The 23,503-nt window shown below is 37.6% G+C and overlaps 1 protein-coding gene across 6 annotated transcripts in view; it reads right to left on the minus strand.

The window, feature by feature from the left end:
* TRDN (triadin) overlaps positions 1 to 22,175 on the minus strand; it is a 435,680-nt gene extending 413,505 nt beyond the window's left edge. For 2 of the 6 annotated variants that reach the window (XM_077162800.1, XM_077162799.1), the window contains exon 1: positions 21,878 to 22,162. In XM_077162800.1, coding sequence (XP_077018915.1) covers positions 21,878 to 21,899 — 22 coding nt within the window. In that variant the 5' untranslated portion in view covers positions 21,900 to 22,162. Of the gene's footprint in view, positions 1 to 21,877 lie in introns of all 6 variants that reach the window. The other 4 variants (XM_077162802.1, XM_077162801.1, XM_077162803.1 and 1 more) reach the window with 3 other exon arrangements.
* Positions 22,176 to 23,503: the final 1,328 nt, after the last annotated feature.

Here is a 23,503-nt window from a genome sequence, read left to right on the forward strand (position 1 = left end):
ATAAGCTTCTACAAAGGTTCCATGTTCTAAGTAACTTTCCAAAACCTACAACCTCCAGGTCGGTCCCTGGACAAGATAAGTCTTGAAATGCAGAGGGGTCAGGGCCAACCTTTCCAGAACAACAACTATTTCCATCCCAATACCTCACATTGTTGACAGCCCCTTCCAACATGAAAAAGTTAGAATGGGCATAATCAAATACCCCTAAGGAGTGGGAGAAAGCTCAAACTTGTTCATGGAGTATACAGACAAGTAGGGTTTAACAAATGAGTATGACTCCTAGATCATTATATTGATATTTCTTTTAATCTCCAGTACCTTACAGCAGCTAGAAATGAAACCTAAAATTGTGGAATTATAACCAATACCAAACTCTGAAATCTGTTCTACAATAATTGTTGCAATGTATTTTGAAATTTATTACTTTTATGTATATGTATATATATGTCACTTAAAGAGAAGGTGGAGTATAACAGAGAATATTGGATTTAATAAATAAGTATGACTGCTGAATCATTATACTGATATTCTGTTGGTCTCCACTGTCTTGGAGCAGCTAGAAGAAAAAAAATGAAAAATCATGGAATGTAACCAATACCAAAGTTTAAAATCTGTTCTATAATGATTTTCTAAAATGTACTTTGAAATTTATTGCTTTTTTGTGCATATATTTCACAATAAAAAAAGATTAAAGAAGTATTGTTCATAATAGTTCCCCAGGTAAAAACAAAATGTCCAGAGAATAAATAAGCTGTGACATTCATGCAATGGTATATGTACATCAAGAAGAAAAAAAGTAAACCACAACTATATGCAATAATGTGGGTTACTCTTATAGAGTATTGAATTAATGCAGTGAGACATGAAACAACACACTCCATTTTAAAAAGGAACAAGACTTGAAAAAACTAAACTTCTTTGTTTATAGATGGAGAAGTCATAAAACCATAAAACAAAGCAAGAAAATTGGTATCAGGAAAGTCAGAATGGTTGTTCCTTGGAGGGGAAAGATAGTAGAAAGAGGAGACTTGCCTGGGAAGGGAAATCAAAGTTAAAGTCTACATGGGCAGATTGACGATATGCTTCAAAGGGGCTAGCAGGATGTTTCTTGATCTGAAGTTGGCTATGTGGATGCTAACTCCATCACAGTTTGGTAAAGGATATATAAATATGGATGATTCATGCACCATTTAGTGTCTATATTTTACTTTTTAAAAAAACTAAAAAGAACATTTTATAAACTATGATGACAATATTTATTTTAACACAAAACTGATGAGATGGCAGTGTCGCAATACAAGTTGGATAGTATTGTTCAAACAATTGCCACAGCTTTCTATCTCTTTTTAAATTTGAAGATAGAGTTCTTGTGTATTTTGGTCTCTAGGTCTGTGTTACCTAACAGCTTACATTTATATGAGTTTCTATACGACTAGAAAACACATTTATCATTGTGGCCATGTTGCAGAGAATTAAAGAAACATTGGTTATTCACTAAGTAAACACGCAGATTAAAGCATGTGACAATATAGGGTGACTCAAGTAAAGAACTGTAACCCACCTTTTTTTTTTTTTAAGTTTCTTTTTAGGCTTCTGAAGAACTATAAGGCAATTTTGCAAAACGCTCTCTTTCAGTTTAACTGAGCTGCTTCCAGTTAAACCTGTGCCTCTCCTCAAATTATGCTGTTACTTCTCAACTCATTAGCTCAAGGACACAGTAAATAAGCCGTTATCTTTCACTGATTTTTCTCAAGGGGGAAGTGTGTCATTCCCTTTTGCTTGTGGATCTCTTTGACCTACACATTCTTACAGTTCTCATCTTTTTTTTTTCCTTTCTACTATAGAATTGCAATTAACAAATCAGGAGGGAAAGATGGCAGCATTGTGAGGTGTGGAATTCAGTTCACCTCCAGAGCAACTAGCAAATAGCCAGGAACTGTATGGAACAACTGTTGGGGGGATGTCAGTGATCAGACATACATTGCACACCAGTCTGGAATGGGTGGAATGGCTTAAATCCCACACAGAACTGTAAATCACCCAAACCATGGTGACTGGTGCCCCTCCCCCATGGGCACTGAAGGCTGGTGCCCCCAAAGGAAGGGACTTTACTAGTAGCAAAAAAAATAGGTCAATCAAGCTCCAACTGAGGAATTAATTAACATATTCTGACTGTTGAAAACAGTTTTTTTTTTCTTTCGGTTTTTATTGATAAAACAACGTACAAGCACATCCATTCTTAATGTACAAACATTCCATACATGGTGTACAATCCATGGCTCACAATATCATCACATGGTCGTATATTCATCACCATGATCATTTTTTAGAATACTTGTATCACTCTAGAAAAAGAAATAAAAAGATAAAAGAAAAAGCTCATATCTAAACGTTACTTATCCCTGCCTCTCACTGACCATTAGTATTTCCATCTACCCAATATATATATTTTTTAATTTTAACATTTGTTCCCCCATTATTTATTTTATTTTTAATCCAGAGAAAAGATAAATGTAGAACAAGAACTAAAGAAACCAGGAGTTCTTTCCCTGGTTTATCTTTTGCCCTGAGCAAAGATAAATGTAGAACAAGAACTAAAGAAACCAGGAGTTCTTTCCTCAGTACAAAAGAGGCTTTTGAGTTGGACAGTACAAAATACTGGAAAAGGGATGGGCCCCAAGAAAAGGAGGCACATGGGGCTGGGGACACATAGAATCATGTACCAACTGCAGCTCTTGACTAGCAAATCTGAGGAGCTGAGGTCCTACTCTGGGCAGGATAGGAAAAGCACAAAGTCCAGAGACTTCACAGGAAAATCTGACAACCTGCTGGGTCTCATTCTCAAGAAAACTTGATACTGGCTATTCTCTTCTCCTGAGAACTGGGCTTGTCTAGTCTAGGAAAATGTTATCTTCTTAAAAAAAGACTCCATATGGGCAGGACAAGAAACAAAAAAACAACAGCTGAAAATTCTGATCAGTTAAACAGAACCTATGCTGGAGGTCTAGAATAAGTTGAACTTAATGCCAAAGTACAGAGAACAATGCCATCCAACAAGAAAAGCAAGGTAAAAGAGTGAAAATGACCTACAGAATAAACTAATTAACTAATTTGCCTAGCCACCATCAAAAAATAATGTTGTACTAGGAAAATCAAAGATATGCCCCAGTCAAAGGAACAAACCAACATTTCAAATGTGATTCAAGAGTTGAAACAGCTAATTCAGGATGTCTGAAGGAGACATGTAAATCTCTCAAAAATCAAATAACAAGTTGAGGTGAGATATAGGAAAAGAGATGAAGGATATAAAAAAGACATTGGGAAAACATAAAGAAGAACACAAAAGTTTGAAAAAACAAATAACAAAATTTATGACAATGAAAGTTACAATAGAAGAGATGAAAAAAACCAGTGGAGATGTACAACACTAAATTTGAAGAGGAAGAAGAAAGGAGCAGTGACCTAGAGGACAGGATATCTGAAAACCTACACACAAAAGAAAAGATGGAGAAACAGTGAAAAATGTGAGCAGGGTATCAGGGAATTGAATGACAACATGAAGCCCATGAACATACCTGTTATGGGTGTCCCAGAAGAAAAAAAGTAAGGGGAAAGGAGCAGAAATACTAATGGACAGAATAATCACCAAAAATATCCCATCTCTTATGAAAGACATAAAATTGCAGATCCAAGAAGTACAGACTACCCCAAGCAGAATAGATCTAAATAGACCCACTCCAAGAAACTTACTAATCAAATTGTCAAATGTCAAAAACAGGGAGAAAATTTTGAAAGCAGTAAGAGAAAAGTAATACACATACAAGGGAAGCTATGAGACTATGTATGGATTTCTCAGCGGAAACCATGGAGGTGAGAAGGCAGTGGTATCAATATATTGCAGATTCTGAAAAAGAATAACTGCCAACCAAGAATTCTATACCCAGTAAAACTGCCTTTCAAAAAATGAAGGGAAGATAAAAATATTTTCAGACAAATAGTCACTGAGAGAATTTTTGACAAGAGATGGGCTCTATAAGAAATACTAAAGGGAGCACTACAGGCATATAAGAAAAGACAGGAGAGAGAGGTCTGGAGAGGAGTGTTGAAATGAAGACTATCAGTAAAGGTAAAAAGAGAAAAAAATAGTTAAGGCATATAAAATCCCAAAGACAAAATGACAGAACAAAGCACTGCATTTACAGTAAAAACACTAAATGTTAATCGATTAAACTCCCCAATCAAAAGACATAGACTGGTAGAATGGGTTAAAAAACAGGACCCATCTATATGCTGCCTATAGGGGACTCACTTTAGACCCAAGGAAAAAAACAGATTGAAAGTGAAGGGCAGAAAAAAAGATACTTTACACAAACAACAACCAAAGAACAGCAGGGGTAGTAATACAAATATCCAACATATTAGATTTTAAATGTAAAGCAATTAAAAGAGACAAAGAAGGACACCATGTGTTAATGAAAGGAATAAAGCAACAAGAAGACAAAACAATCATAAATATTTATGCACCAAGCCTGAGTGCCCCAAAATACACGAGTCACACATTGACAACACTGAAGGAAGAAGTAGACAAATCTACCATAATAGTTGGAGAGTTCAATTCCCCATTCTCATAACTGAATAGAATATCTAGTCAGAAGATCAATAAGGAAAAAGAGATTTTGAATAATAGGATAAATGAACTAGACTTAACAGACATTCATAGAACATTACACCACACAACAGCAGGATACACATTTTTCTCAAGTGCTCATGAAGCATTCTCAAAGATAGACCATATGCTGGGTCACAAAGCAAGTCTCATTGAATTTTAAAAGATTGAAATCATAAAACACACTTTCTGATTCATAATACAATGCATTTGGAAATGAATAACAGGCAGAGGGCCAGAAAATTCATGAATATTTGGAGGCTAAACAACAGACTTTTAAACAATCAGTGGGTCAAGGAAGAAATTACCAGAAAAATTGGTAAGTATCTTGAGGTAAATGAAAATGAGAACAAAACATATCAAAACTTATGGATGCAGCAAAGGTAGTGCTTGAGAGGGAGATTTACTGCCCTAAATGCCTGTATTAAAAAGTTGAAAAAGCAAAAATCAGGGAATTAAATGTTCACCTGGAAGAACTAGACAAGGAAAAGCAAACTAAACCCAAAGCAAACAAAAGGAGAGAAATAACAAGGATTAGAGTAGAAATAAATGAAATTGAGAATATGAAAAGAGTACAGAAAATCAACAAAACCAGAAGTTGGTTCTTTGAGAAAATCAATAAAATCAATGGGCCCTTAACTAGGCTGATGAAGAAAAGAAAGAGGATGCAAATAAATGACATCAGAAAAGGAAGAGGGGGCATAACCATAAACTCCGTAGAAATAAAGGAGGTAAGGACAGGATATTATAAGCAACTATATATGAATAAACCAGGCAATTTAGATGAAATGGGCAACTTCCTAGAAAGACTTGAACAGCCAACATCGACTGAGAAGAAATAGATGACCTCAACAACCCAATCATAAGTTAAGAGACTGAATCAGTCATCAAGAAGCTCCCCAAAAAGGAAAAACCAGGACCAGATGGCTTCGCATGTGAATTCTGCCAAGCATTCAAGGAAAAACTAGCACCCATCCTGCTGAAATTTCAAAAAATTTGAAGAGGAGGAAAAACCAACATTACCCTAATACCAAAACCAGAAAAGAAAATTGCAGACCAATCTTTCTAATGAATAGAAATGCAAAAATCCTCAACAAAGTACTTGCAAATTGAATCCAGCAGCACATTAAAAGAATTATACACCATGACCAAGTGGATTTATTGCAGGTGTGCAAGGGTGGTTCAACACAAGAAAATAAATGAATGTAATATACCACATCAGTAAGTCAAAGCTGAAAAACATGTGATCATCTCAGTTGATGTAGAAAAGGTATTTGACGAAATTCAACATCCTTTCTTGATGAAAACACTTCAAAAGATAGAAATAGAAAGGAACTTCCTCAACATGATAAAGGGAATATATGTAAAACATACAGCTAATATCATCCTCAATGGGGAAAGACTGAACGCTTTCCCTCTAAGATCAGGAATAGGACAAGGATGCCCACTGTCACCATTGTTACTCAACATTGTGCTGGAAGTTCTAGCCAGAACAGACAAGAAAAAGAAATAAAAGGCACCCAAATTGGAAAATAAGAAGTAAGACTCTCACTGTATGCAGATGACATGATGCTATATGTCAAAAATTCAAAAAAATCTATAGCAAAGCTACTAGAACCAATAACAGTACAGCAATGTGGTGGGGTACAAGATCAATACCCCCAAATCAGGAGTATTTCCATACAACTAGTAATAAACAATCTGAAGAGGAAATCAAGAAAAAAAATTCCATTTACATTAGCTACCAAAGAATCAAATATTTATGAATAAATTTAACTAAGGATACAAAAGACCTATACACAGAACTCTACAAAAATTGCTAAAAGAAAGCATGGTGGCGGGCCGCGGTGGCTCAGCGGGCAAGAGTGCTTGCCTGCTATGCCGGAGGACCTCGGTTCGATTCCCGGCCCCAGCCCATGTAAAAAACAAACAAACAAACAAAATATAATAAAACAAGAAAATGTTTAAAGATGTTTCCCTTTCTTCCTCCCTTCCTTCCTTCTATCCTTCCTTCCTTCTCTGTCTTTCCTTCCCTTCCTCCCTCTCTTTAAAAAAAAAAAAAAAAAAAAAAAAGAAAGCATGGAAGACTTAAATAAATGGAAGGGCATACCATGTTCAAGGATTGGAAGACTAAATATAGTTAAGATGTCAATTATACAGAAATTGATTTACAGATTCAATGCAATACCAATTAAAATCCAAACAAATTACTTTGCAAAAATAGAAAAATCAATAAACATATTTATTTGGAAGGGCAGGGTGCCCAAAATAGCTAAAAAATATCTTGAGAAAGAAAAATTAAGTAGGAGTCTCACTCTACCTGACTTTAGAACAGTATACAAAGCTACAGTGGTCAAACATCATGGTGATGTCATAAGGATAGATATACTGACAAAAGGAATTAAGTGTTCAGAAATAGATCCTCTCATCTACAGACAATTGATCTTTGTAAGGTGATCAAGTCATCCCAACTGAGATAGAGCAAACTCTTCAATAAATGATGTTTGGAGTACTGAATATTCATATGCAAAAGAATGAAAGAGGATTCCTATCTCACACCCTATATAAAAATTAACTCAAAATGGATCAAAGGCCTAAACATCAAGCTAAGAGCATAAAACTTTTAGAAGAAAACGTATGTAAATGTCTTATAAATCTTGTGATAGTACATGATTTCCTAGACCTTAAACCCTAGACCTTAAACCCAAAGCAGTGAAAAAAGAGATTGATAAACAGGAGCTCCTCAAAATTAAATACTTTTGTGCTTTATCAGGAAAGTAAAAGGGCAGCCTATACAATGGGAAAAAAATATTCAGAAACCACATTTCATATTAGGCTTTAATATCCAGAATATATAAAGAGATTCTACAACTCAATAACAAAATACAAACAACCCAATTTAAAAATGGGCAAAATATATGAAGAAACACTTTTAAGAAGAGTAAATACAAATGGCTACAAGGCATATGAAAAGATGCTCAACTCACTGGCTATTAGGGAAATACAAATCAAAACCACACAGATTTCATATCACACCCACTAGAATGGCCATTATTGGACAAACAGAAAATGACAAGTGCTAGAAAGGATGTGGAGAAAGAGGCACACTTATCTACTGTGGATGGGAATCTAAAATGGTACAACGACTCTGGAAGGCAGCTTGGCATTTCCTCAGGATACTGAGTATAGAATTTTCATATGATCCAGCAATCTCATTATAGGCATATATTCAAAGGAAATTGAGGCAAGGACACAAACAGACATTTGTACACCGATGTTGATAGTAGCTTTATTTACAATTGCCAAGAGATGGAAACAGCTCAAACATTCATCAATGGATGCGTAGCTAAACAAGCTGTGGTATATACATACGATGGAATATTATATAGCTGTAAGACAGGATAAAGTCATGAAGCATGGAACAATGTGGTTGAAACTTGAGGACATTATACTGAGTGAAATTAGCCATAAACAAAAGTCAAATTCTGTATGCTCTCACTAATATGAACTAATATGAATGAGTGACTTTGAGAGTTAATGTTGAGGACATAGGTGATCAAGAGATAGAAATAGGGTAGAGATTGAGCATTTAGTGCTGAAGGAGTATAGAATGTGCAACAGGACTGATTGTAAAAATTCAGAAATGGATAGCACAATACTATCTGAGGCTTTTACAATAACAAAAATACATTGAATGACGCTGAGTGGGAATATGGTTGAAGGAGAAGGGCTGGGGGCACGTGTGACAACAGAAGTAAAGATAAAGGATAAATATCAATATGATACAACTTAGGAGTGCCTAGAGTGGACAACGGTGGTGATTACATGTTCACATATAAGAATTTTTTTGCGTGAGGGAGAACAAATTAACGTCAACCTTGCAACGTTTGAAAACAGGATTGTATACAGGAAAAAAATACTATCAATGCAAACTAGGTTCTAGAGTCAACAGTAACACTATAATATGTTCCACTGAACGTAGTAAATGTATTACTCCAAAGCTAAATGCCAAGAAGCAGGGGATATGGGGGATGGGGTATAGGATTCTTTGTGCAAGAAAAGTAAATGTCTTCATATAGACTGTTGTGGCAAAAGCATGGAACCACTGATTTTTTACTTAGGTTGGATTATATGATGTGCAAATAAAACTGTTTAAAAATTTACAGAGAGATACCAGTGCTGGAGAAAATGTGAAGATATACCTATTTAGTATTGGTAGGAAAGCTGAGAAGTGCAGCCCCATGGAGAGCAGTGTAGTGGTTCCGCAGGAGGCTAGGGGTGGGGTTGCCATATGATCCTGCAACCCTGTTGTTGCTAGGTATATACCTAGAGGAACTGAGAGTGGGGACAGGAATGGACATTTGCACACTGGTGTTTATGTGGCAGTGTTCATGATTCACAATGGATGGAAGTGGGCTAAGGGTACAATGACTGACAAATGGAAGGGGGAGCTATGGTATATACATACATGGACTTCTGAGAGGCCACAAGAAGGAATGAAGCTGTGAGGCCTGCAGCAGCATGAATGAAACTTAAGAACTGTATGTTGGATGAAATGCCAGAATCAAAAAGTCAAATATTATCTTTCCTCACTCATATGGACTAACAGTAATATACAAACTCAGAGAATTAAAGTTGAGAACATGAGTTATCAAGTTGAGGCCTTTGTAAAGGGTCCTAGATTAAAAGCTCTTATGGCAGTCACATCTATTCTGGAATTGTACTGTTATTTTAAAATTCTGAGCTAACTGAGCTATTTGTATATGACCTTGTTGTTCCCTGAAACTTTGGGTATTTATATGACACCTGAGACTCACAGTTAGAGCTCTGAAGCTATGACAGCCAGCATTACCCCATGCAGCAACTGCTTAAAAAGTTGAAAAGGGATCAGATTTTGACTAGAGATATGAGTGAAGCTGATCTGGATAGGACTAAGGTAAATCAGAATACAAGGTAAAGGATGATATCGTCCATATTTTAACACTTCAACTTCTGTGTGAGACCAAAGGAAAAGATGTTTATTTGGTGTAAACTTTATATTTTGGGTAGCGCATTTCCTAATTTAACTTTTATGGTCAGTTTACTCGAACACCATAATCACATGAAATCTTGCATAGAACATGAGATCTTATTGGTTTGTACAGGTTAGTGTGACGTCCCAAAGCATCCTAGTGTGATTTGGACAGAGAATAAAAGGATGTTTACAGAGTCCCCTTCAGGGACTGGGGGGAAAGGAAGGAACATTAAATTTCCCCATTTGGGGAATTCCTGATATGCCTGCAAGCGGTGGGAACAGCCAATTCAACAGGCTGAGCCCTCAGCCTTGGGGTTCACCCCTATGAAACGTATTCCTGAGGGAGAAGCTAGGTCTGCTTATGATTGTCCCTAAGAGTCACCCCCAGAGAACCTGTTCTGTTGCTCAGATGTGGCCTCTCTCTAAGCCAACTCAGCAGGTGAACTCACTGCCTTCCCCCCCTTACATAGGACATGACTCCCAGGGGTGTCAATCTCCCTGGCAACGTGGGACAGGACTCCAGGGATTTGCCAGGACCCAGCATCATGGGGTTGAGAAAACCTTCTTGATGAAAATATGGAAGAGAGAAATGAGACAAAGTTTCAGTGGCTGAGAGATTTCAGAGTCGAGAGGTTATCCTGGAGGTTGTTCTCATGCATCATACAGACACTCCTTTTTAGTTTATGGTGTGGCTGGAGTGCTAGAGGGAAGAATCTGAAGCTGTTGAACTGTGTCCCGTTAGCATTAATTGTGCAACTGTACAGCTTTTACAATGTGACTGTGTGACTGTGGAAACCTTGTGTCTGATGCTCACTCTGCCCAGCGTATGGACAGATGAGTAAAAAAATAGGGACAAGACATAGACTGAAAATAGGGGGGATAGGGGTAAAAATAATACTGGGTAGATTGAAATGCTGGTTGCCAGTGAAGGTGAGAGGGTATGGGATGTATGAGCTTTTTCTTTTTATTTCTTTTTCTGGAGTGATGCAAATGTTCTGGAAAGGATCATGGTGATGAATACACAACTATGTGATAATATTGTTAGCCATTGATTGTGTACTTTGGATAAACGGTGTGTGTGTGAAGATATTTCAATAATAATATTTTTTTTAAAAATTAGGGCAGGCAAATATATATATTTAAATAAGGGTGTCATTCTATCCCAAATAACTTTCTCATCACTAAACTGGATGCCAATACATAGTATACTAACCCTTAATAGCTAACTAATTGGAGGATATTAAAAAAGACATTCACCTCAAGAATATGGAACTATTAAAATTACCATGAGGGATTCTGTGTCAAACTCTAGGGACACCCAAATAAATAGGTATTACCCTCTATTCTGAGGTTTACCCTTATAAAGTTTATGTAGGTAGCAGAGAAGCTTACCTCCTGATAGGTATGCCTAAGAGTTACTTCTGGAGGACCTCTGTTGTTGCTCAGACGTGAACCCATTCTCTCTAAGCCCAACACTGCAAGTGAAATCATTCCCTGCCCCTCTACATGGGCCATGACATCCAGAGGTGAAAGTCTCCCTGGTGACGTGGGAGATGACTCCCAGGGATGAATCTGGTGCTGGCACCATGGGATCAACAATTCCATCCTGACCAAAAGGGGAAAAAGAAGTGTAACTAATTAAGTATCACTTGCAGAGAGTTCAAATAGAAGGCTACTCTGGAGGTTGCTCTTATACAAGTTTCACTTAGACCTTGCTACCTATCATAACCTGCCAACTCCCAACCAGGATCATTTCAGCCAATCCTAAAGAACACCTAGGACAATATATAAGACTCCACAAGTCTTCCATGCACTAGGGTAACTTTACAGAAACCTACAACCTTCAGATGGGTCCCTGGTCGTAGTGCTTACAACACTGACCTCGGTGTATGTTTTCACTTAGCCTACTTTTCATTGTTAACTCGAAGAAATTTATTTAGCGATTACTTACCTAACAGCTATTATTTCATTATTTTAACAAAAAAATGGTATCATGGATTGTAACTGATGCACTGTATATGCAAAGTAAGCTCAAAATAGCATATTTGGGATCAAAATCAGTAACATAGATACAAATAGTGGAAGAAGACTCATCTCATGGAGAGGGAAAAAAAATCCTCAGGATTGTAGTAAAAAACTGGTCCAAAATGAATCAACAATGTGGAACATTAAGCTTTTTCAATACTATGGCGAGAGAGTGACTTACCAAAAATAAAAGTATTTAAATCAGCATTTTTACCCAATTTCTTAACCATGCACCTCTACACATTGGACATCCTAGGACTTCAATTGACTGATTGTCAATTTCACCCAACTCCCCTCCCTTTAAACTACTCTTGATCTTCTTGCCCCTTCTCCAAACACTTCACTTTCCCAACAATAGCCTGGCCACTATAAATGATCAGATTCGAGACCAGACCCTCTGAATGAATCCTAAAGTTATTTTCATCAAGTTTCAGCATGTTTTCATTAGTTATATGATTTTGTGAAGACAAGTGTGACTTTATTTAACACCATCTATCATACTTCCTAATCAGATTTGTTAAATCTGTCCAGTGTCCATTCTCACCATTAGTTTTAGCTCTTCTCTACATGTTTTTCAATCTATTATACTAGATGCAGGGACCTCGTGTTATCCATCTTTGTATCCTCATTGTCTGGCATTCTACCTGGTACATAGTAGGTGCTAAAATATTGAATACAACTGAACTTCAGTTATGACATGCTGTTTTCTAAGTCAATTCCAAAGTTGATAATTGAAACCATAGAGTTTAAAATTTTAAATTATATTTCAGATAAAGGTATTATGCTTGCTTTTCTCTAAATACAACACCTAATACTTCTGATAGATTTCTGTATCCATAGATAGCCTTATGTAACCCATTTGCCCATTTAAATTCACAAGCTTGGGATTTTACCATATTACCGTAACAAAGATTTTATAGTATACTCCTTTATCCCCCAGGAAATCAGCCATAAGTTAAACAAGAATAACCACAGACAAAAATAATAGCATGCCAAAGAATTATACCAAATGTCTGCATCACACAAAAACTCTCCTAATCATATGATAAATTTATGTTTAAAAATAATGAAAAATGTTCCAGGGAAATCTTACTAAAATTGTCTTTTGAAGTCCAAAGAAATGAAAACTTATTCTCCCACACCCATAGGCTCACCAATGCTCTTGAACATTTTTTAAAACTAGTGAAATACTAAAAGCTTTTCCTTTCATTTTCCCCCCAACATTTCTGTTTCTGGGAGAGGAGAAATGACGCAGCAAATGAATAGAAAGGATAAAAACAGTTTATCATAATGAATTCTAGCCTTACACTCTGAATAAAACCAGCTTTTCCCTGAAAAAGAGGTTTCCTCAGTGTAAATCATCTTTGGCCTTATGTTAAAAGATTATATCTTTAACTTGTTCTAATAATGACCAAATACCCTCACCTCAGCCCTAGATACCTTATTAGAAAATATCCAAACTGTTTATGTGTGTGTGTGTATGTAATATTGACAGTACCTGATGAAGTGAGATGGAGTCTCTGGTTTATGAGGAGACAGCTCATTTACATACCAAAGGATCTCTCAAAATTTTAAATTCCTTGGGCATTTGACAGCTTGAGGAGATGTGGAGTTGTCTGATGTTTAGAGAGCATAAGGTAATACAGAAAAGCTGGGCTTTGTTCATTACACATTTGCCAAGGATTTTTTTTTCACTTCCTTTGAAGATGTAAAATATCTTTTTGGTCCAGGAAGTTCATATATCTCTGCATAACCCTTACTTGGGGTGATACATGTTTAAGTAAGGCTCAAATAAGCACTTCCTATCAGAAATTGTGCATGTCACTCAAATTACACACAGCAAATTGGAGTTGGGAAGAACCAAAACTTAACCAGATGGATTTCTATAAAGCTTTAAGTTGAATGGAGCCTGAACTTCATAAACTCAGATTGACTGTATGATGTTAATGTGTAGTTGTCAAATAAACGTTTTTACCTAATTTTATTTTTTTAAGCCTGTTACTTTAGATAATAGGAACTTTTTGGTAGATTAACTGTTCTGGTTTGAAACTATTATGTACCCCAGAAAAGCCATGCTCTATAATCCCGATTCAATGTTGTAGAGTGGAATCTTTTGATTAGGTTGTTCTTGGAGATGTGGCACACCTAATTGTGGGTGTTACCTTTGATTAGATGGAGATGTGACTGTTCAGTCAAGGTAGGTCTTGATTTTTTGGCTGGAGTCCATTAAAATGGGAAACATTTTGGAGTTGCGTCAGGGCTGACGGAGAGAGCAGAGCATAAGCACGGACATTTGGAGACAGAGAGCCCAGCAGACATCGCTATGTGCCTTCCCATGACAAGTAAGCAAGCCAGAGTTTTGCCCAGGAGAACTAAGTGAGGTCCCACAGATGCTTAGAGAGGAGGCCACTGAAATCAGGAGCTGTAAACGATGGAACCAGGAACAAGGGCTAGCAGACATGAGCCACATGCCTTCACAGGTGATGATATCGGCCTTTTCGTTGGAGTCAAGGTCTCTTTCTCTGGATACCTTGGTTTGGACATTTTTATGGCCTTAAAACTGTAAACCTACAACTTAGTAAGTCCTCTGTATAAAAGCCATTCCATTTATGGCATACTGCATTCTGGCAGCATTAGCAAATTATAACATTTACCATGCTCCCCGAAAGATTTACTTTTATTTGCAGTAAGAAAATTAATATGTTTTAATGCTAATTTTAATTTCCAGCCAAGCATAACTGTAAAACCAAAAGCTCAACAAGAAAATCTTAAACCACCTATGTGTTCTCTTTTCAAATTGATATATTCAACCTAAAGGTCAATGTGGATGATTTCAAAATTGCTTAGTCACACTGTTTTATGTTTCCTTCATATTAAATATTGTTAACTGATTAAAAATTAATGCAAACAGCATCGGAAGCTTTAAGTCTCAAAGGATTCCTAAGCCTTTAGTATAATAGCTGAATAGCCTCAATTCATTTTTGCATTGTAAAAGTAGCATGTTTTTTAAATTACTGTCACACTGATGACCAAAAATAAATAGAAAAAAATATTAAGAACCATTTAAGCTGATAATCAGAACATTTTCCATAGTACCATGTACTTTTGTGGTGAGGGAAAAATAAAAGTCATTATTACAAATAACAGCAAACACAATTTTAAAAAATATCTCAGCGAAATCCAGCTAGGACTGGCATTACAAATGTATATTTTCTGTTTGCTTTCACTACAGATTTTGCACCTTAGTTGGTTTTTTAAGTTAAAGAACACAAACTTAATTTACCAACTAGAACCGTCTTGCAGAAAGTTGGGCAAAATTCCCCAGCCCTTTTATTCAAAATTAACCAAGGATCCACCCAGCACTTCACAGCTTCACCCACAAAGCCCATTGCCTTCCCTGGGCTGCCTGTGGTTAAGCAGTGAACTAGCTGCTGAACCCAGATTTTTGCTTAAAACTCTGTGATTTCTACTCTATTACACTACCTTTAACTATTTTAATGCTGCATTATCTCAGCTATGCTCTCCTTTTTTGCTCTGATTTTCAGTGGATTATATCCCACTGTTTTCCACGATCTGCATTTGTTCTCTTTTTTTCTAAATTCCACTTGAATAGGAAAAAAGATCGAGAAGTTTCAGAGCCACATCAGTAGGCTTTATGGGATCCTACATTTTGGCTTTTCAGAGTTTTCTGTAAGATTTAAGAGACAGATCTTGGCACATAACATCCAGTGAATATGCATGACATTCTTGTTTAGAATTCTTTTTCCTTGCATCATATTGACTTCTTAGGTTTTTAAATCCTTCTCAGGCTTTCATATAAACCATGTCAAAAAGTTTCTGTTGCTATATAATGTCTCTAACATAACTAATAATTTTGAGAAATGCCATGGAACTAACCTGTGGATTCCATATTTAAACGGACATATTTTAAAGCAATTATTTCCTAGGCTGCTGTTATAAACTTAAAGTACATTTCTGGACCCCTTTGCCTAATACAAGCATATTCGGGATCTTTTTCAATGATAAGAGACTGTTCCTTTAGAAAATAATTTGTACCTATAATAAAGTTGGTAGCCAGTGGATTCACTGGAAAAGTACATCCTTATTAAAATTTAATTCACCATACTAAAAACATCAGCTCTGTGTTTTTTTCTTTTTTCTTAACTCTTTATTATGGAGAAGTTTAAATATTCATAAAAGTAAAATAGCTTAATGAATCCCATATACCCATCATCAGCCCCCCAAATAATCAGTTCCTGGGCAACCTTGCCCCTAAGACACCCCATCTACTCTCCTTTTTTGGAATATTATGTAGAGGGAAGTTTCAAACATCAAGCCATATCATCCATAAGCATTTGAACATGTGTCCACAAATAAGTAGTTTTAAAACATAAGCGCAATATAGTTAGGCTACTAAAATCTAACAATAATTAATTAATGTCATCTAATATCAAGAGTGTGTAAAATTTCCATTTATTTCGTTGGCATTTTTTAAAGGTTTGTTTGAATCATGACCCAATTACTCTACACATTGTGATGGGCTACCCTTTTTCCAGAGTTTCTTTAAATCTGTAATTTCCTTTGGCATCTATTTTGGTTCTGGTAACATTTAAATGAACTGAATTGTCTGTATAATAGAGGCTCTCAAAGACTAGATGACTGAGTCCCTGTGGGGAAGTTTTTAATATATTCCTCTGCCTTTTATTTCTTGAAAATTCAAGGCTGTTTTCTTTTCCTTTTTTTATTTTTCATTGACTTTTTCACTCTTTCTGTCTTTGTTTTTTCTTTCTTTTTTGGCATTCAGAATTGTTAGTTGTAGCTAGCATCTTAATGGTCGGTTAGGTCTGGCCAACAGTTTGCCTTTTAGTTGCTTCCAGACTTCTATCCCTGGGTCTTTGCATTGCCCTCTAGTGCTGCATAGTGGAAAAATTCAACCATGTGCCTAAATGACCTGGGTATAAATCTTTTCACCATTGTGGGCCTCCTCCTCTGAATATAATTTTAAAATATATTCCTGGAAGCGAAAATGATATTCCGTATGTCATCTATTGCTTTCCTTTATCAGAACTTAACCTGGAAGTGAATTTCAAGTCAGGGCAGAGGAGCCACTGTTGGTTTTGTTCAATAAACTCTGATACGCAAATTGGATTTTTTCATTGTCTTAATTTCACCATCTGTCGCCCGAGGTGATGTAACTACTTGGCACAGTTGCTGTGGTAGATTGAATCATGTACCCAGAAAGAAACATGTTCTTAATCTTAATCTATCCCTGGTGTGAGCCCATAGTAAGAAGGACCTTTTGAAGATGTTATTTTTAGTCAAAGTGTTATTACCCAACCGAGTAGAGTTGGGCTTTAATCCAGGTTACCGGATCCTTTATATGCAGAAGGAAATTCAGGCAGAGACAGAGAAAGCCCGAGAGAGGAAAAGAAGTTGGAAGTCAACAGAATATGTAGAAGACCAAGGAGTGGACATTTCCATGTGCATTGTCACGTGACAGAAAAGCCAAGGACTCAGAGGGCACAAGCAGTCGGACCCAGGATGCCCCAGGCTTCAGTGGGACGAATCACCTTGCTGACGTGCTGATTTTGGACTTCTTCTAGTCTCAAAACCATGTGCCAATAAATTCACGTTGTTTAAGCCAACCCATGATAAAGTATTTGTTTTAGCAGCTGGGAAAGGAAGACAGTTTCAAGGAACCCTGCTGTGAATTCTTAATCGCTTCTCTTGGCAGCAATAATGGGCCACCCTCTCCTGCAGTATCTGTCAGAAAAATATGTGAAATAAATTTCAATTTTTGCTCTAAACCTCTCAGAGGTTTGATTGCTACAGAAGCAGTGACTCATGGACTTACTTCCAGCAAGGAAAGAGTTCCATTAGTACAATATCCCCTCTCTGGAACCCCCAAAAAATTTAATGAGAATGACAGGCAGTGAAGTTGGCTAAAACAATGGGGATGTGTTGGCTCACAGTTTTGAGACTAGAAGAAGCCCAAATCAAAGGGTCATCAAGGCGATGTTTTCTCCCAGAAGACCGTGGATTCTGGGACTGGCTCCTGGTGACCCTTGGTCCTTGGCTTTTTTGGGCATACAACAGTGGTCATATGGCAATGCACATGGTAGCTTCTTCTGGATTCTCCCTTCCCTTACAAGTCCTGCTGATGTTCAGCTTCTGGCTGCTCTCTCTGGCTCGCTCCTGCTCTCTCTGTGATCCTCCCTACAAGGTCTTCAGTGATAGATCAAGATCCATCCTCAGTCAGTGGGGCCATGACCTGACTGATGTAACTTTCTGTGAAGGTCCATCTTACAATGGGTTTCATACCTACAGGAACGGACTCAGTTGAAGAACATGTTTAACTAGGGCACATAGCTCCAAGCCACCAAAAAATCTTCAAACTTTCAGATAAGCATTTCCTTTAACTAGTAAGTGCTGAATGAATTATATATAGGATCGCCACCAAATTGAATTCCTAACAAAAATCAATGTTTTCATATATTTTCGAGGTCCTTGGATCCAGAAAACACCACAATTTTATAAATATTCTTGTGAAAGAATTTAATTGCATCTTAAGTAACAAACAACTTGAAGACAATGCACGTATTACCAATTGTCTAAAAGTCTCCACCATTTCCCACAAAGCTATTAAGAATTAACTAAATTTTGTTGCATTATCAAAATCACTCAGAAGGTAGTGTTGCATAATAATATAAACTGTCAAATAGATGCTGAAATTGGTGGTTGTAAGTTCATGTGATTTCAGAAAGGGTTGCCAACGTTGGTGCTTGCCAGGAAAATACCGGGCCTCTGGAAGGAAGGTAGAGGGCTATTTATAGCCCTAAACCTGAGTGTTGTTTGAGTCTAATCCAATCAGGGGTCTGCTCTAGTTTGTCCAACATAATGCGGTAAGGGCCAACCCTGATCCAGGGCGCAGGGTAGGTCCTTGTCAGCCTCTGAAGTGACACCAGGCTAATTATCACTCTCACACAGCCATATTCAATCCCACTTTGGGCTCAGAGATCTGCCCGTGAACCCTAGCTGCACCGCAGAGAGCTGTGTGAATTTAGGCAAATTATTTAACCGTCCTAAGCCTCAGGCTCCAATTCTAAAAATAGGAATAATACGAGTATTTACCTCATATGGCTGTCCTGAGGACTAAATGAGCATATGACAAGTTTATTCCAGTGCTTAAAATTTAACGTCTTTTCAATAATTGTGAGCTGTTGCTATTGTCATTGTAAGTATTATCTTTATTAATTTATCATGGCCAGAATCAAAGGGCCCATTTCTCTAAAATCCTTTGAGGTTCAACTGTGCCCTAATTCTAGTTCCTGGAGCAGGAGCTAGATAAATTTCCTATTTAGCAGTCTTTCCCTTCTTCCTTCAGATGTCATAAGCCTGCTTGGAACATTGAGAGGAAATCTGTGTGAGGGGCACAGCCATGCTCATGGCCATGTCATGTTCTATAAGATGCAAAAGCACTGGGATAAGCCACAAGAGAAAAGAAATGGATCCTTAGACCTGCCCTATTATCAGTGACCATGGGAGAACGTATAATCCATATGATATACTCTTACAGAAATTGAGGTGAAGACATTGGACTAGAGCCTTAAATATTCAATCTGGTTGCATGACTTGTGATCAATGGACGGAAAGGACAACCAATAGACACAAAGAGACAACTGTCAAGGAACTTACATTTCAGTTATATGTCCACAATGGGTGACAAAGAATCACAGCAGGCTGAGATGGGTTATGTAATTTGCCTAGGGTCACACAGTTCCATGTGGTGTAGTTAGAATTCGCACCCAGATCTCAGAGCCCAAAGAATATTTCATCCTGAGGAATGAGCCTGAACTAAGGCTCAGAACTAAACTAAAGCTCTTACAAAAGACTGAAAGAGGGAGGGCCACGGTGGCTCAGCAGCAAGAGCGCTTGCCTGCCATGCCAGAAGACCCAGGTTCGATTCCCAGTGCCTGCCCATGTAAAAAAAAAAAAAAAAAAAAGACTGAAAGAGGGCTCAAGTCGCTGAAGGGGAAAAGTGTGAGAAGAATTATGAAGACACAGCTGGCAGTGCAGAGTTGAGCAGTGCATGAGAAATTTTGGGATAACTACAGAGAATGACTATGATACTAACCTTAAAATGTAAGATTGTTTGAGTCAGCAGTCTAATTGTCATTTGAGAAACACCATCACTAAAATCATACCAAAGACGGAGAAAGCAGGTAATTGATGTTCAGGTAACCTAGAACCCATAAGCTGCTAAGACCACGGAGTAGGAAAGGAATGACCATCATCCATGAGTAGGCAGCGTCTATTAATTCAGTTATTTTTCACGGGAAGCTCCAAGGAGCCCTCTAAGACTGCAATAGGACAGGACAGAAAGGAACATTCTATATCATAAACAGGCATTCTCTTGCAAAAAGTTTTCTGAGTCCAACGCAAGGTATAGACAGCATAATTCACCTGCAAGACAAAAATGTTTTGGCCAACTGATCTTCTGAACCAGCTGGCAGGCCATGTCTGCACAGAGGTGGGGAAAATACTCATCAGTATCCTCATAACTTGTGCAGCGGGAAGCAAGAAGTTTTTATAGATAGCCCCCTTTAAGTCAAACTGAAGGTAACATGACACAGAATAGCTATGGAGTAGGAAAAATGCAGTTTATATTTAGTTAGAGAATTCTGAACTAAAACTGGTAAAGAACAAACCTGGTATCCACTTACAGCAAAGAAGAAAAACAAAACTACAAGCTAGATTTAAGGGACATGGCTTTAAATCTTGGCAATGTTGTGGTCTTGAGCGAGTCACCCATCATCTGTCACGGTTTTGTTTTCTGCAAAGTGGAGACACTAATGCCTAATTTACTGGCTTCTGTGAAGCTTGCATAAGTAAATACATTTAAAACCCGGAGCAAAATACCTGACACGTGGATATTGTTAAGTAATTTTTTAAGGTAATTTGGGTTGCTAAACTAAATTTCTCACTGAAAGGTACAAGTAAGGAAATTCTCCTGATAAATATTGACTGAAAAATCTCCAACACTACCATCAGTGTGTCCACACTAATGTATCACCAAAGCGCCTAAAACCGGTCCTGTATTTTATGCATTGATTGTTCTGTAAATCCACAACTTCCACATTAAGGGAAAGAACAAAAAAACAAACAAAAACCACTGGCACAGCACTGAATTTGGAATCTGTCGGCAACACCACCTGTCTGATTTTCTTACAGCTGTCAGAAACAAATTTTAAATCCACCTCCCCAATTTTTACCCTAATGGAAACCAGATTCTATTTTCAAAATGTTTTCCTTTTTATCGAAGGGTCCTTTTCTTCAAGGGAGATATATATCCCTGAAAAATTATTGCTACCGTGCACCCATGGACAAATAATAAAAATTATACGTAATGGCATGTATCTTTTCAAAGTAAGCTATGAAGCAGAAAATATTTCTTTTAATATAAAAGATAGAATCCACCATTAAGGGAAAAGAGAAGTGAGTTTGTGAAAAGAATCAGAGAATAACATTTAATTGCCTTATTTTAAAAAGACATTATTCACAATGATTCTGTGGAATTCCACTTTAGGCTCCAGGTTTCCACCAGTAATAGAATACAGACAATTTGTGTGGGAGCATTTATATCTTAAATTATACCTAAATATTATATATATGTGTCTGTTAATATGGTTGTGTTCTGTGGGAAAAGGGAAAAAAAAGACAAACTTAAGATCTCCATTTAAAAATATCATAAAACAAAAATGCTCAAAAATCACTTTTAAGTCTAAAGTCAAATGCAGTGTTTTAAAATGATCATGGCCTCCATCCTTACAAGTCTTGCCCTTTTTGCTAGGTAAGATATCAGGCAGAGTGCTGCCTGACTGTAGCTATTTATAGCGGTGCTGGTGACAGCTGATAACTGCGGGACCTTTGGCACAGCAAAGAACAGTTTTCACATGCAAAATTTCACAGAGAAAACTCTTCTCACTCCCACAACACATCGCTCTCGGTCAGCTTAGCCTCTCAGCTCCCCAGTCCACCGCTCTCTGTAATCTCACAAACATGGCAATTGCCTAGAAACAACATTGCTACATTGTTACATTGACGGTCAAGGAGGCTGTCAATTCACACATTTTCCTCCCCTACTCGACACTCTCAGCAAATGGTAGCAATACCTTCAGCGGTGATCTCGGTCATGGTGGTCTTTGGAAGTAAAATCAGGTGGCAGGTCCCAGTTACGTGGCACTTTGCAGAATCCTTTGGATTCCAGAACTCTGGTAGGGGGTTCTGTGTTGAAACGTGGGTGCTCTTCCTTTTCCTGGCTGTTTGTGCTGCTTCTTCGTTGTCCTGTGGAACTTTGTCTCTTCTCCACTGAGTTCTCCCCCTGGAAACAACCTGAGCCCTTTCCAAGCAGCACTTGTGGCTTAGGCTGAAGTATCAGCTTCCTACAAAAATAGCCTCCTCTCCCTAGGACTCTTCAGCACTTTTTTTTTTTCCCTTTTGGCACTCTAGGGGAACACACACACACAACCCCACACATGCACCAGCTCTCCAGCCCCAGAGAGAGATAGGCAAAAATAAATAAATTAATAAATCAAGGCAACGGGACTGAACAGCACTGTCTAAGCCCCCACAGCTTTCCAAAGATAATTACAGATCTTGGGGTCTATGTCAGAAAACATGAAATAAGGAGTTGAAAGTAATCTTATCCCTTGATAGTTCAGATTTATTCTTAGTGCTCTATGCCTCAGTGCATTCCTCCTTCCCTTATTTGGTTTGGGGAGGGTCCTGTAATGTCTCCCAGAAGCAAGGTGGGGGGGGGGGGGTAGTCTTAAGTAATTTTCTCCTATTTGATTCTCTATTGGTACAAAGCCACTTAGCAAGTGCAGTTATTTTTATAGGCTACAATTAAAATGCAACCCTTAAATCCAGGAGCTTCTTTCTAAAATAGTCATTTTGCAGGAGATTAAGATTTTTCCAAACACTGGCTGATGAGAAATATGTGACATGAAGTTATGTTATGACACTTGAGAACCAATGAATTACTGGCTTTTTAATTCTTCAGTACCTTACTGAGAACAAAATATCTGAATTTATCTATGCAGTCAATGAAAGGGCAGGTGATGTAAAGGTTCAAAATCCACAAGCAACGCTGTAGTAAGAGATTTCAACTTTTCCCTACCTCACCTTAAAAAAAAGGGGGGGGGGGATCCTAGCAGCTAACAATTAGCCAAATTGGCTGATTAGCATTTCACCTTCCCACTCTCACACAGGGGTTAATGAGCAGAGGAATATTCAGTAGCCAGTGGGGGGAAGGCAAAGGAGAATCAAAGGGCATGGATGATCACAAACTCTAGCCAATTCTTGAATAATCAGGGGTGGACTACTCTCATCTCTTGTTTCATCATTCTGTTCAGCCTAATAACTTCTGTTAGTTGAATGTTTGGTTCAGCTTTACCTTACTGCCTTTTGTCAGCAGAACCTTTTGAATGAGTATGGTACTTCATAGATCATAGGAAAGGCACACATGGGGTTGCTGTTGTTGTAATTTTTGTTTGTTTTAAAACCCAAGTCTCAGAAGAGGGTTGTGACAAGCATTTCCATTGGCAATGACCTCCCACATGCCGATGGTTCTGTTTTTATTTGCTGACTCAGGTTCATAGGCACAGTAAGCACAATCGCAAGTGTTTACATGTCAGCTGAACAAATAGATTAACAGCAAGGACTGTTAACTCATAGGAGAGAATGATTCCAGGGAATGTTCCGGATTTTATACCAGGTTCTACACCTACGCCTGAGCC

This window comes from Tamandua tetradactyla, chromosome 5 (genome assembly GCF_023851605.1).
Source record: "Tamandua tetradactyla isolate mTamTet1 chromosome 5, mTamTet1.pri, whole genome shotgun sequence".
NCBI lineage: Eukaryota > Metazoa > Chordata > Mammalia > Pilosa > Myrmecophagidae > Tamandua > Tamandua tetradactyla.